Below are 15,359 nucleotides of genomic sequence, written 5' to 3'. Positions count from 1 at the left end.
CAGCACGCAGTCAACAGTCACCACAACAACAAAGCAAAACTTTCTGCTGTTCTGCAACATTCCAAATATTTTTGTACTGATTTTGAAATGATTCCTAAAAAGTCAAACAGAGCAAACTTAACACATTGACCCGTTAATTGCAGGCAACATTAAGAGAGGAATAAAGATTGTTTTCTTATTTAAATACAGTACTCCATAAGCTCTTTACACATAATTTCCTTGATAATTGCATTAGCTTCTTTTGGCCACTGAGAGGTGTACGTTCAACATTAAAACTGAAATGCTCTGCCAAAGGAAAAAAGAGCGTATTCAGGAATGAACACCAGAAACATGACAATGTACTTCTTTGCTAATGATTTATAGTTATAATTTTCATTGTCCCACAACACCACAATTCAAGTATTAACATGTGAAGAAGTGTTCTCTGCTTGGTAAGCTTGGGGTCTGGTCCTGCTTCCCCTGAAGTCAATGGAATGTTGCCATTGTCTTCATTGAGGTTGAGGACAAAAGTGAGATCTTGCACTGGTCTATGCACACAAATTGCACCAATTTAACCGAATCTGGTACTAAATCAATATGGCTAACTCAATTCAACTCTTGTATGTGGACACTCTTAAATCAGTTTGTGTCCACACAAGAGTTGCACCAATTGAACTAAATTAATTTAGAAACCACATTTAGTTAAATTGGTGCAATTTCTGTATGTAAGTGAGACCATGTTTTGTTTTCAATAGGATGACAAAATAGTTTTATATTAAACATAACCACATATTAAAAGGAAACCAATTTCACATATGCTTGCTTTATATCATTTTTCTGATACTATAGTTTCTATAAAATCATTCTTTTGACCATTGTGTATGTTCTTGCTTAGAGTGATATTAAGTGAAAGTTTCATCCTTAGAAATAGGATGAAATAGATTTTAATGGAGCTATGCTGATTTATATCAGCTGAAGATCTGGCCCTTCCTTTCTTAAACAGCAAGGAAGGACCCAATCCTGAGAGTTGATAACAGTCCCCAAGACTCAGTAAAGTCAATGGGTGTTGTAATTTGCAATATGAGTTACCAAATTAGACAGCTGCTTATCAAATTGATGTACGGGAGGATAGGACAGAGCACTTCTCAGTGGAAACAGGTCCCATATGAGGAGAGATTAAAGAGGCTAGGACTTTTCAAGCTTGGAAAAGAGGAGATATGATAGACTTATGAGTGGTGGGGATAAAATGAATAAGGAAAAGTTATTTAGTAGGGGCCACCAAATGAAATTAATGGGCAGGTTTAAAACAAATAAAAGGAAGTAGTTCTTCGCACAGTCAACCTGTGGAACTCCTTGCCTGAGAAGGTTCTGAAGGCTAGGACTATAATAGGGTTTAAAAGAGAACTAGATAAATTCATGGAGGTTAAGTCCATTAATGGCTATTAGCCAGATGGGTAAGGAATCATGTCCCTAGCCTCTGTTTGTCAGAAGGTGGAGATGGATGGCAGGAGAGAGATCACTTGATCATTACCTGTTAGGTTCACTCCCTCTGGGGCACCTGGTATTGGCCACTGTCAGTAGACAGGATACTGGGCTGGATGGACCTTTGGTCTGACCCAGTATGGCCATCCTTATGTACTTGACTTTCAGCCTTGTATGTCATACGCATCTCAAGCATATGTCTTTATTTGATCATATTTCAGTTTTTATCACGTAAGCAAAAAGTTATTACTATTTAAAGTGATAGCTATGACTATTTAAAGTCATACTTCATCCTTTTATTTGCCCAATAAAACAGCTTATGTTTTGTTAGTCAGTGACCTCCTCGTTACATAACTATATTTACATTATTGCTTGGGGCAACAGAAAAACTTTCCTTATTTGATCTGCCAGTTCTTTAGAAAAGTATGTTATTTATTATATCAGCAACCAGTTCTAATTTGACAAAAGGTTACAAGTGTGAAACAGAGCATGCAGTCTGAACGTTTCAATTAGAAGATTTTACCTTAATAATTACAGTAACCTTGTTACTTATCCAGTAAGTGGATAAGTGACGCTTTCTGCTTTTTCAATCAAAGTATTTGTGGTCATGAGAGGAAGTCTCAGTTGCAGATACAATTTATCAAGTGGATGGCTCAACATAAAGAGGAGAGTGTGGAACCGCAAATTCAAGAAAGGCTCAGAGCTAGATCCACAAAGGTTTAGGTACCTAAATCCAAAATGTAGATCCTCAAAAATCCCCACTCAGTTGCCACCTAACATGGTAGTTGCCAACATTTCCTAGACACCTAAGTTTCTGCTAATAAAGTCCCTGGTGCCTAAATTTCTGCCAAAGTGCATGCACAAAACTGTCTAAGCTGCTTGGTGCCTAGCTCCTACTTAAGTCCTGGTGATATTTACAAACTAGGTGTACCCTGTCTATCTGACCTCCAGGTCCTGATCTGCTGCCCTGGGTAAACTGTCAAATGACTTGGTGCCTGACCGTGAGAGATGCTGAACACCTGCATTTCTGGCTGAAATCTATAGAAACTCTGCAGGTTCAGCACTTTTGAAATCAGGCCCTTTATCTGCAAGTGAACATCACAGATGCAACAATACAGCAAGGGAGTTTATAAAAGGACAAAAATAGAAGGTCTGCTTATCTAAATCAGCAGCAATATAGGGCAATAACCCAGCCAGCATTTTAATGCTGGTGATTTAGCCAAGTACACCATTAGATTTTACAGGGTTTTATTCTGACTTTGACCTATGGTTACCAAACTGGCTCTGCTGGGTCTCAAAATAAAGGGCAAAATAGTCACTGCTGTTACTTTAGCAGCTTCAGTAGAATTACACCAGCAATTAATTGCTCAGTACATTTGTCCTCATGCCAGATTAAAAAAAGAAAAAAAGAAAAAAAGCAGCTTTGTAAAAGCAGCTTTGAATTAATTCCCTCATATCCTTGCATCCATAAAGGCCATTAGCTGCTGTCAGGGTCCCCCCCCCCAATCTGAACTCTGGGGTACAGATGTGGGGACCTGCATAAAAGACCCCCTAAGCTTATATTCTACCAGTTTAGGTTAAAGCTTCCCCAAGGCACAAATTCTTTTCCTTGTCCCTGGATGGTATTGCTGCCAGCACCAAGTGATTTACACAAAAATTCAAGGAAGGGTCACTTGGAATCCCTATACCCCCCAAAAAATCCCCCCAAACCCCTTCACCCCCTTTCCTGGGGGCTTGAGAATAATATACCAACCAATTGCCTTAGCAATGTGAGCACAGACCAGACACTGTTTCAGGACACTGAAATCAACCAGGTTCTTAAAAGTAAAAGAATCACACCTGCAAAATGAGGATGGAAGGTAACTTTACAGGGTAATAAAAAGATTTAAAAACAGAGGATTCCCCTCTGGGCTCAGCTTCAGTTACAAAAAACAGGAATACTACTACCTTTCTAGCATAGGGAAATTCACAAGCCCAAAACAAAAGATAACCTAACACATTTCCTTGCCCTACTTACAATTTATATGGTTTTAGATGGATTATTCCAGGTATATTTTTCAGGAGATATTGTACCTGCTTGGCTTCTCCCTCTGTCCGGAGAGGGAACAACAAAAGAGAACAAACAAATCCTTCTCCCCACACTAGATTTGAAAGCATCTTCTTTCTTCATTGGTCCTTCTGGTCAGGTGCCAACTAGGTTATTTGAATTGCTTAATCCCTTACAGGTAAGGCAGTTGCTACCCTTCCCTCTATTTTCATGACAGCTGCTCGCTGCAGTAGAGCAGAATGAGAATTAGAAATAATCCAAATGGCAAATATGAGACGAGATGAGCCCTACTAGAGGTTGTAATTACCCAGTAAATCTCCAACATTACATACATTATGTTCACCCACAAGAGAATATATTCAGCATGTGAAAAAGGTTTTAGCAATATACATTTGGAATAGTTATATATTACACAAGTGGCACAAAGGCTAGTGAGCATGACTAGAGAATTGGTCAGATAATCATTCATGAGCTTGGGACTAGGCTTTCGTATGGAAATTGAGTGCGTATGGGCACATATGAATGTGCACTTGCAAAATGTAGGAGCATGGTATTGGATTTTAAGGAAAGTGTCATTAGTATGGTGCTCGACATTTTCATGTCCGTTAGTAGTTTTCCTTACCAGGTGCTGCAGATTAAATCTACGGAGATTAGGAAGTGGGAGGAGTGCTCCATAGGAAGGAACTGGAAAGCTCAAGAGGCTAGTTATGGGATATAGAACTTTCCATCTCTAAATTGTCAGCTCACATCCAGGCCAATTTCTCAGCCATTTCCACAGACATAAAATTATCTCCAAGAAGGCACTGAACAACTACAAATCACTACCTTCAGCAAATCTCTCTTTGCAACAGCATTTCCACAGTATACTCCTCCCACCCACCCCAGCCATGCTAGTAAAGGAGAATAGGAAGAGAAGACATGGAAGCTTACTTGTATAATTCTGTCAGGCGTGCTGATACATTATAATGTTCACCATAAAACTACCTAGAAAGTCTGTCAGTGCCAACATCTCTTAAAAATACCCATGGCTATTTGGATTGTGATTAGATAAAATATAAATATTGAACTGAGACTAGAATGAACACTTGATGGTAACCATCTCAACAGGAATTTTAGCTTGATCATTGTGTCTGAATTCTGCCCTGTGATAATGTACTCATGGCCAGAGAAGTTTTGTGCTTCATCTTCTTCCCCAAGATTTCAAGGGTAAAAATCTTTAATTCTCCGAGGTCAATAAGAGTTTTGCCGCAGTCTTCACTAGGATAAGGAATTCACCATGTTTTTCCTTCTGCTCTAAAAGCAACAACAATTTGAAGTGTTGTCACAGGAAAGGCCTGATCTTGGACACCTTACTTAGGAGTTCTATTGACTTATTAGAGCTAATCATGTAAAGATTACATACGTTTTCTGAATCAAAGTTTTCTAAGCTATATCTTACACATTTACAGTTTGTCATTGTTTGTCAAATCAAAACTACATATTTATGGATTTTTCTATATTGAAATTAATATCTGAATTTTTCTATATACTGGCTCATCAGTACAGCAGCCTATCCATTTGTCTAATATACAGACCTGGCAAAGAAGCACTTCCAAGTCTGATAACTGGCAGAAATCAAGGCACAGTTTTTTCCCCCCTTCTTTCAGCACAGAGGCCAACAAACTTGTTATCCAGTTTTCTCTGCTGTGGGTTTCTGAAAATGTTATACAACTAATTTCTAGTTAGGAAAACATTTGAGGTTGAATTTACAGAGTTATCAATTGATACCTAGAACAGAGATTTTTCTGCTAACATCACATTTCTCAGGGAGACCAAAATCAGAGCGGGGACTCATCATTCTTGTTTTATTTCAAAATGAGCTCTACAATGTAGCTAATGGGGGAAATGAGTATTTAATAAATAGGATTTTTTTTAGTATATGAAGCATACTGGATAAAAGTTTTATGGGCAGAAAATTTAAGAGATTTAAAGCCCTTCTGCAGTGAATACTGCAGTAATGCCAAAACAAATACATGGGGATACTGTTCCTTTCACAGAACACACAGCTCAGTCGTGAAGACGTTCTAAACACAAACAGAACAAGCCTTTTGTCAATGGAATCTTTATGTAGCAACTGCAGTATCCAGCCTGTACTAGTGAATTACTACCTATTTATTACACACATAATATAGGACATTCTCTAGAAGAGTATAAATTTATTTTTAGGCCATCAGCCTATTAACATTCAACTTAACTTTAAGGAGTTTTAGAAAGGACAATTCTGCTAAATAAACAACATGGATATTACATGCCAGTTTATCTTATGCTGTTGAGGTATACAGATCACCACTGGGTTAGTTTTTTAAAATCAAGATACTTCATATTTGTACTGGCCCATTTCATATTTTTGACTCATTTTGCTTCTTATCTTCTCTCTTTAGCTGGTTGGCATACTGCTGGTTCTACAGCCTCTACAGAGAGACTAATGAAACCTGAACACCAGCATTTCTTTCTTATATAATATTTTAAAATGCCTCTCCTTTCCTCTAAATATTTTATACCTAAAATTAAACTATAAAAGGACAAGAGTTCTGGCCCTCAATGTATATAAAGCAGAAACACCTTTTTCCCCCCTCACAGATTTAATCTAGATTCAATTGTAAGCAGCATCCCAGATATGAAATTAATAAGTGTAAGGATGTAGTGGCATTTCAAAAAGCTACATTCAGTAACTTATCAGATAAACTTTACAAAGAGCAGAGGACATTAGCTGGAAAGCCTCTTTTTCTGATTAGAAAATATTAAGTTTACAAATTGTTGAATAAAGTCACATTTCAATACAAAATGTTTGTTTATACAAAATAATTCAGGAATTGCATAGAAATTACATCAGTTATCTTAATAAAATATTACTATGACCATTTACATCTGTTTTTGCTAGCCCCCAATAATGTGACACTATGCACAATGGGCTACCAAAGAACAATTGTATCTTAAATGAAATTACATATGTTAAAGAAAATTATGGCATGCACAATACAAAATTCTTATAAAATTAAACATTTATATTAATCCAAACAATTTAAAATTCTTGCTCCAGTTATATTTGAATTTACATACAAAAATATAGATGTCTACAACATTTGAAAAAGCTCTATTGGATAATACCAAAATTCACTTATTCAAACTTAAAAGATAACTTAAGACCAGAAAAAAGCAGTAAGAAATGTAAACATTTATCAAACAACATGGTAGAAAGTTTCTTTATAGAATATTTCCTGTATTTTGTTTAGTTAAAGTGCTGGTATATATGGTTATGACTTTATATTTTGCATAACCTGTATCATATGTTAAAAGAAATAGTAATATTAATGTGAGCTTCCAGTTTTAAAATTAATAACTTAGCAGTAATTTGGACAGTTTAAATTATATTACAATTATTTCTGTAAACAACCTTTTATAGCTGAATCTGTTGTACTGTTTTGACATTTCCTTTCCATCTTAAGTGAACTTTCAATTCTGAATGTATAAAAATACCTTTATTTCAATACACTGTAATTAGATTAAGTTCTTGTGAGAAGACGATAGTTTTAAACAAAGATATTTCTCTGGGGTAAAAGCAAGGACTTCCAAAATTTAAAAAAAATCCAAAAACCTAACTTGTCTATTAACTGCCTCCACAAAGTCTACTTATTTCTCGGTTATCAATTGATAGAAAAGAATAATGTATACATTACATAATATTAATATGTAGAGATGAGATAGTGGAGTCCCCTAATAACTAGGTAGCTCAGCTTGTTCATGCTTGAACACATACTGATATTAAAAACAATATCACATGGATATCAGTCTTTATAAAGAGAACAGAAAAGACTGGATTTTAACACATAAAAGGTTAAGGCCTGATCCTGCACACTTTACTCAGTTGGAACTTCCATTCAGATCAACAGGAGTATTAACCAAGTAAAGAGAGCATTATTGGACTCATTTGTCTGTTAGGTTGGATTTACTATACAAATTGCTTAAAATATTTTTTATTCCATCCTTTTGTTATAAAGGTATTTAAAATACAACATTTTACTACATATTAATAAAATGAGCATTTACATTATTTCAGTGTTTGATATTTTCTCTTGAATTTTAACTAGAAATTGTTTAAGTATGACAGGGTCCAAATGCACATTTGAGGAAGTATCTTGCAATTAACTAAATATCACAAAACTAAATGTCACAAATGAGACATCCACACTGAGGAGGATTCAGTCTAAGCTATGCAGACTCGAAGATCCAGGGAATAGTTTAAAGTGCCATTAACTTTCATAATATTTCAAAGAGCTTTAATTACTTCCATTCCCTATGTGAAAAGGCTCCAATTTTCACACTATTAGTGCTACTGTGGATACGATAGCTTGTCAGCATTTCTAGAATCAACTCAGTTTAGGACCTGATCAACATTTGCTCCAAGCTGGAACTTGGCATAATGCAGTGTTTTTTTCAGAGCCTCGGAACAAGAGGAATACAAAAAAAACCCTCCAAAAACCCTGCCTTTTTTTTTTTTTTGGGGGGGGGGGGGAGAAGATGGAGAGTGCAAAACAGAAAACAGATGTGAATGTTTTCAAAAATTGATAGATTCAGATAATCAAAAGAGCTCTGAATTTTAATTCTGAAATTTTGCAGCCAATTTCTCAAGATCGGCATGAGTAAGTACTTTGAGGAAAAATAGTTTGGTTGGAAAAATTACTATGCAAGCAAATTAACACACTGTCCATCCCACACCTATCAGCTTTTTAACACATCCTTAATGCAGATGCATGTTAATTGCTTGAGCAATAAAAGACTATATGCTATTAGTCTCATCATCTCTGCTGTTTTTAAGAGGTATGTACACTTAACTATTATGCGTATTGGAATATTTATGCTGTGCAATCTGTATTTCAATACAATCCAGATATATATGGAGACTGACAACAGCTTCTTTGGAGCATGTACAATTGTTTCAATATGCACTTCAGTGCAAAACTTTTCACACTCTTACAATTAGATTTGTTTATGAAGCAAGGATCTTCAGCAATAAGACTGACAACCTACCCTTATTCTATTCTAATATTCCAGAAACATTCATGCTAGCATATTAAAAATACATGCCACATGCAGTACATTATCCACATGTAACCAGTCAGCTAAGGCAGAAAGATTATCCTTAACCACAGCTAAACATTCTAAGTAAACAGTATTTGCTGAATGTGTTCAATACATCCCAATATTCTGCTGATTTTAAACTCTCAGTTAACAGATGGCACTGTCACTGCAGTGAAAGGCTGTCAGAAATTAGTTTCAATTTCTCTGCTTCAATCCATTATCAAGTCTTAGTCACAGAAATGTGACTATGTTATTAGATCACTGTCTTGAGCACTTTTATAAGTTGTTTAACTAGAGTCCATTTATTAACATTCAAAAGTTTTTATATTTTTATTCTCTATTATATTAAACGTTTTTTGGACTAAAACTTGAAAAGTGCAAATATATTCAACTAAATCGCCTTCAAAACATAAGGCTCTCCCCTGATGCCAGAACTCCAGTTTCTCAGGAGTAAAAGCCATTGCCAGCAATGGACATGAAAGGAAGTACCGCATAAGAGGATCACTCGAAAGTGCATTTCAGTATAACCATGCTGCACGAATGGACAAACCATAATCTCACAATATTCACCACTGGAATAGATTATAATCCTAAATTCAGTTCAGAGGATCTGCACAGCCAGCCATGTGTTAACATACTAAGTCTGTCATGAAGTCTTGCAATGAATCATCAAACCGAAAACGTTTAGAGACTGTACTGCTGTCTTCTGGAATGTTCTCTTTATCTGCTCGGTCACCACAGGTACCATTGCAAATTGATTTAGTATTCCTTTCCTCTGAACACTTTGTTGTGTGTTCCTGCATTGGAGAAGGACAGGAAGATTCTTCAGGACTATGTAATAGTATGAATTCCCCCTGTTTCAGCCAAGAATGAGAGAGACAGGCCTCTGCTGTTGGTCTTTCCCTTAAAAAAAAAAAAAAAAAAAAAAAAAAAAAGGCTGTTTTACTTAAATAAGTGAAAGCATTAACCTCTTATATGGAATGCACAGCTTATTTCACGAGTCTGGACATGTGAAAGATGGACAGTCTTGGAGAGTGAAGTCTTAGCCCCACAACAGGTATAAGGGCAACAATTTTACAGCGTCCTCAGATTGTTGCCTTCTTACTGCCAACACAATTACAGTAACTCCTCACTTAACGTTGTAGTTATGTTCCTGAAAAATACAACTTTAAGTGAAACAATGTTAAACAAATCCAATTTTCCCATAAGATTTAATGTAAATGTGGGGGGTTAGGTTCCAAGGAAATTTTTGGGGGGCAGACAAAAGGCATTATATACTGGTGGGGAGGTGTCCTTGGCTTACCCCTGGGACTCAGGGCTGGGGGTGCAGGGTCTGGGAGGGAGTTAGGGTGTGAGAGGGCGCTCAGGGTGGGGGTGCGGGAGGAGGCTCAGGGGTGGGGCAGGCAGGAGGTGCAGAGCTGGGGCAGTTCCTGTTTGGTGCAGGGGTGTGCAGGTGGCTCTGCGCAACGCAGCACCTCCCCCATGGCCGCGATTCTGGGAGCCCCCCACCGCAGGCAGGGCCACCTGGAATGCAGGGGATTTAGGGGCTGCAGGGCCCTGGGCTAAGGGGGTCCCGGGGCCCTGGCCTGCATCTCTAAAGCCCCTTTTGGAATAGGGCCCTGCGAGCACGGGCCAGAGGACTCAGGAGGAGCAGGGGCAGTCGTGCAGCCAGCGGCCGGAGAGAAACGGCGCTGTCTCCTTCAAAAGTGCCGCTTCTCTCTGGCCAGCTTTGAAGGGGACAGCGCTGCTTCTCTCCGGCTATTGGTTGCCCCTGCTCCTCCTGAGTCCTCTGGCCCGTGCTCGTAGGGCCACATTCCAAAAGGGGCTTTAGAGCTGCAGCCCAGGGTCCTGCAGCCCCTGTGTTCCGAGTGGCCCTGCCTGCTGGGGAGAGGGGGGTCCCAGCTAGCTCGCTCCCTCCCAAAAAGTCCTATGCACCGCCAAACAGCAAGCACTGGGAGGGAGGGAGGAAAGGAGAGGGAGGAGGCGGAGAAGAGGAACTTGTGCAATGCTCCCTTGTAAAGTCAGCCAAATGACGTTATAAGGGAGCATTGCACAACTTTAAATGAGTATGTTCCCTAATGGAGCAGCAATGTAACTTCGAAACAACGTTAAGCGGGAGGACGTTAAGTGAGGAGTTACTGTATAAAGGACTGCTTGGATTCAAATCTGGCTCAGGCTTCCTAATTGTTAACGAAAATGCAAATGCAGGGTCAAACTTTACCCTCTGCATCTTAAGATCATTTACTTATAGGTAAAATTTGGCCAGCAGAAAAGACGGTTACTCACCGTTGTAACTGTTGTTCTTCGAGATGTGTTGCTCATATCCATTCCATTAGGTGTGTGCGCGCCGCGTGCACGATTGTCGGAAGATTTTCTACCCTAGCAACACCGGCGGGTCGGCTGTGGAGCCCCCTAGAGTGGCGCCTTCATGGCGCTGAATATATACCCCAGCCGACCCGGCGCCCCCTCAGTTCCTTCTTGCCGGCTACTCCGACAGTGGGGACGGGGGGCGGGTTTGGAATGGATATGAGCAACACATCTCGAAGAACAACAGTTACAACGGTGAGTAACCGTCTTTTCTTCTTCGAGTGCTTGCTCATATCCATTCCATTAGGTGACTCCCAAGCCCAACTTAGGTGGTGGGGTCGGAGTGAGACATTGCTGTGTGCAAAACCGCTGATCCGAAAGCAGCATCGTCTCTGGACTGCTGCACTAGTGCATAGTGAGCTGTAAATGTGTGGACTGATGACCAAACCGCTGCTCTACAAATGTCCTGGATCGGAACTTGTGCCAGGAAAGCCGTCGAGGAAGCCTGGGCCCTCGTGGAGTGAGCGGTGAGGTGCGGTGCTGACACACCTGCCAGGTCATAGCAAGTCCGGATGCAAGACGTAATCCAGGAGGATAGGCGTTGTGAGGAGACCGGTGAGCCTTTCATTCGGTCGGCCACTGCAACGAAGAGTTGTGTCGTCTTTCTAAAGTACTTTGTGCGGTCAATATAGAAGGCCAGGGCCCTTCGTACGTCCAGGGAATGCAAACGTTGATCCTGGCGAGAGGCATGTGGTTTGGGATGAAAGACCGGGAGAAAGATGTCCTGGTTGATATGAAAAGGAGAAACCACCTTAGGGAGAAAGGCAGGATGTGGACGAAGCTGCACTTTATCCTTATGGAAAACTGTATAAGGGGGCTCGGATGTAAGCGCCCTGAGTTCAGAAACGCGCCTTGCTGAGGTGATGGCTACAAGGAAGGCTGTCTTCCAGGATAGGTACAAAAGTGAACAGGTGGCCAGTGGCTCGAATGGAGGACCTGTGAGCTTGGAGAGAACCAGGTTGAGGTCCCACGTCTGAACGGGCTGACGTTGTTGTGGGTACATCCGGTCTAAGCCCTTGAGGAATCTAACGACCATCGGGTTAGAGAATACCGAGGACGCGAGTTCCCCTGGGTGAAAGGCCGATATAGCGGCCAGGTGAACTCTAATTGAAGATATCGCCAACCCCTGCTGTTTTAGGGAGAGGAGATATTCCAAAATGAGAGGAATGGGTGCCTGCAATGGGGACATGGCTCGTTGTTCGCACCAACAGGAGAACCGCTTCCACTTGGCCAGGTACGTGGTGCGTGTTGAGGGCTTCCTACTGCTCAGCAGAATCTGTTGGACAGAGTGCGAGCATTGCTGCTCTGCCTGGGTGAACCATGGAGCAGCCACGCCGTGAGGTGGAGTGATTGCAGGTCGGGGTGACGCAGCCGGCCGTGGTCCTGAGAGATGAGATCCGGACACAACGGAAGCGGGATCGGTGTCTGAACCGAGAGTTCCAACAGTGTGGTGTACCAATGTTGTCTCGGCCACGCTGGAGCGACCAGAATTACCTGTGCCTGGTCTCTGCGCAATTTGAGCAGTACCTTGTGGACCACAGGAAACTGAGGGAAGGCATAAAACAGGTGGTCTTTCCAGGGAAGGAGAAACGCATCCGAGAGGGAGCCCGGAGCTCGACCTTGTAGGGAGCAGAACACGTGGCACTTCCTGTTGTCTCGAGATGCAAACAGGTCTATCTGGGGAAACCCCCACTTTTGGAAGATGGAATGTATGATGTCCGGACGGATAAACCACTCGTGCGTCTGGAAGGACCTGCTGAGTCGGTCCGCTAGAGTGTTCTGGACTCCAGGGAGGAACGACGCCGTGAGATGGATTGAGTGGGCGATGCAGAAGTCCCACAGGCGAATGGCCTCTTGGCATAGAATTGACGAACGTGCTCCTCCTTGCTTGTTGATGTAAAACATGGCCATGGTGTTGTCGATGAGAACTAACACACATCGGCCACGTAGGAGGTTGAGAAATGCCTGGCACGCCAGGCGCACCGCCATCAGTTCCCGAACATTGATGTGCAGGGCTAGCTGGGGTGCAGTCCACAGGCCCTGGGTATGGTGTTCGTTGAGATGGGCGCCCCAACCCAGAGATGAAGCGTCTGTGACCAGGTGCAGAGAGGGTTGTGGGGCGTGAAATGGCATCCCCTCGCAGACCACATTGTGATCTAGCCACCAGGTGAGGGAGGTCAGGACCGAGATCGGGACCGTGACCACCATGTTCAGGCTGTCCCGATGTGGTCGATATATTGACGACACCCAGGTCTGGAGTGGGCGAAGCCGAAGTCTGGCATGCCTGGTTACGTACGTGCAGGAAGCCATGTGACCCAGCAGGGTAAGGCACGACCTCACTGTGGTAGTTGGGAACGTCTGGAGCCCTTGAATGAGGCTCGTGATGGTGCCAAATCGGTTGTCTGGCAGGATGGCTTGTGCACGTCTGGAGTCTAGAACTGCGCCTATGAATTCTATTCTCTGGGTAGGTTCTAGAGTGGATTTGTCCTTGTTGAGTAGGATGCCCAACTCGTTGAATGTGTGCACTATTATGTGGACGTGAGCTTGAACTTGCTCCTTGGTGCGACCGCGTACCAGCCAGTCGTCTAGGTACGGGAACACCTGTATCCCTTGCCGACGAAGGTACGCTGCCACGACAGCCATACATTTCGTGAACACTCTTGGGGCCGAGGATAGGCCGAAGGGAAGGACTGCAAATTGGTAGTGCACCGCGTTTACCACGAATCGCAGGAAGCGGCTGTGAGGTGGGTAAATTGAGATGTGAAAGTATGCGTCTTTCATGTCGAGGGCGGCGAACCAGTCTCCAGGATCGAGGGAAGGGATAATGGCCCCCAGAGAGACCATGCGGAACTTCAACTTTACTACGAATTTGTTGAGTCCGCGCAAGTCCAAGATGGGCCACAGACCTCCTTTGGACTTGGGGATCAGGAAGTAACGGGAATAAAATCCCCTGCCCCTTAACTCTATCGGAACCTCCTCTATGGCCCCCATGGTCAGGAGCGTAGAAACCTCCTGTATAAGAAGTTGCTCGTGAGAAGGGTCCCTGAAGAGGGACGGGGAAGGGGGGTGGGAGGGGGGGATAGAAGAAAACTGGATAGCGTATCCCCTCTCCACCGTGCGGAGGACCCAACAGTCCGAAGTTATAAGGGACCAAGCGCGGTGGAAGTGGGAGAGACGATCCTGAAAGGAGGGGGCTGGATCCTGGGGGGATGACTGGGGCGCCGTCCTCGACCGCACCTTCAAAAGTTCTGTCTAGGACCTAAAGGTGGTCTTGGTGGCTCCTGGTTCTGACTGGGTTGAGGGCCAGCCCATCTTCTCCTACCACCTCGCCCTCGCCTCCGGGCCGAGTCTTGTCTCTGACGAGGCGGGGGGGGGGGGGGGGGGGTAGAAGCGCTGAGGCTGCGGCCTAAATGGTCTGCGCTGAGGGCCCACAACATGCATCCCCAGGGAGCGCATGATTGTTCTCGAGTCCTTGAGGCTCTGCAGGCGAGAGTCCGTCTTGTCCGAGAACAATCCATGTCCCTCAAAGAGCAGATCCTGTAGGGTTTTCTGCAGCTCCGGAGGCAAACCCGAAACCTGAAGCCAGGAGATCCTGCGCATAGCGATACCCGAAGCCAGGGTCCTCGCAGCTGAGTCTGCTATGTCCAAGGAGGCCTGCAAGGAGGTCCGAGCCACCTTCTTGCCCTCCTCTACCATGGCCCCAAACTCTTCCCTGGACTCTTGGGGAATCAACTCCTTAAACTTTCCCATAGAGTTCCAGGAGTTGAAATTGTAGCGGCTCAGTAGCGCCTGTTGGTTTGCCGCTCTAAGTTGTAGCCCTCCGGCTGAGTATACCTTACGGCCAAACAAATCGAGCCGCTTAGCCTCTTTTGATTTAGGCGCTGCAGCCTGCTGGCCGTGGCGCTCTCGTGCGTTCACTGATTCCACCACCAGTGAACACGGTTGGGGGTGGGTATACAAGTACCCATAGTCCTTAGATGGGACAAAGTACTTCCTTTCCACCCCTCTCGCTGTGGGTGGGATAGAGGCAGGAGTTTGCCATATCGTATCCGCATTGATTTGTATCGTGCGGATCAGGGGTAACGCTACCCTCGATGGGGCATCCGCTCCAAGGATATTCACGATCGGGTCGTGCACCTCCACTATCTCCTCCCCCGAAGATCTATTGGAGGTGGGCCTGTGCACGATGTGCCCGCCACTGCCTCATCCGGAGAAGAAGAGGAAGTTGCCTCCGGTGGAACAGGATCCAAGGGCTGGTCCTGGTCTCTCTGTTCCTGGGCTGGAGCATCACCTGCGCCTGGGTCCAGGGCGTCAGGTGGTGCGGACACAGAAGCCTCCATGCCCCCTGGCGGAGGCCGCGAAATGG

At 43.3% G+C, this 15,359-nt stretch overlaps 1 protein-coding gene across 1 annotated transcript in view; it reads right to left on the bottom strand.

The window, feature by feature from the left end:
• Positions 1 to 7,625: 7,625 nt before the first annotated feature.
• Positions 7,626 to 15,359, bottom strand: part of STK17B (serine/threonine kinase 17b) — a 40,957-nt gene continuing 33,223 nt past the window's right edge. The window contains exon 8 of the mRNA XM_054044663.1: positions 7,626 to 9,529. Within this exon, the coding sequence (XP_053900638.1) occupies positions 9,256 to 9,529 (274 nt within the window). The 3' untranslated portion in view covers positions 7,626 to 9,255. The remainder of the gene's footprint in view (positions 9,530 to 15,359) is intronic.

This window comes from Malaclemys terrapin, chromosome 11, assembly GCF_027887155.1.
Source record: "Malaclemys terrapin pileata isolate rMalTer1 chromosome 11, rMalTer1.hap1, whole genome shotgun sequence".
Lineage (NCBI taxonomy): Eukaryota > Metazoa > Chordata > Testudines > Emydidae > Malaclemys > Malaclemys terrapin.
Note: the sequence above shows the minus strand (reverse complement) of the source record. Positions and strands in the feature narration are given on the sequence as shown.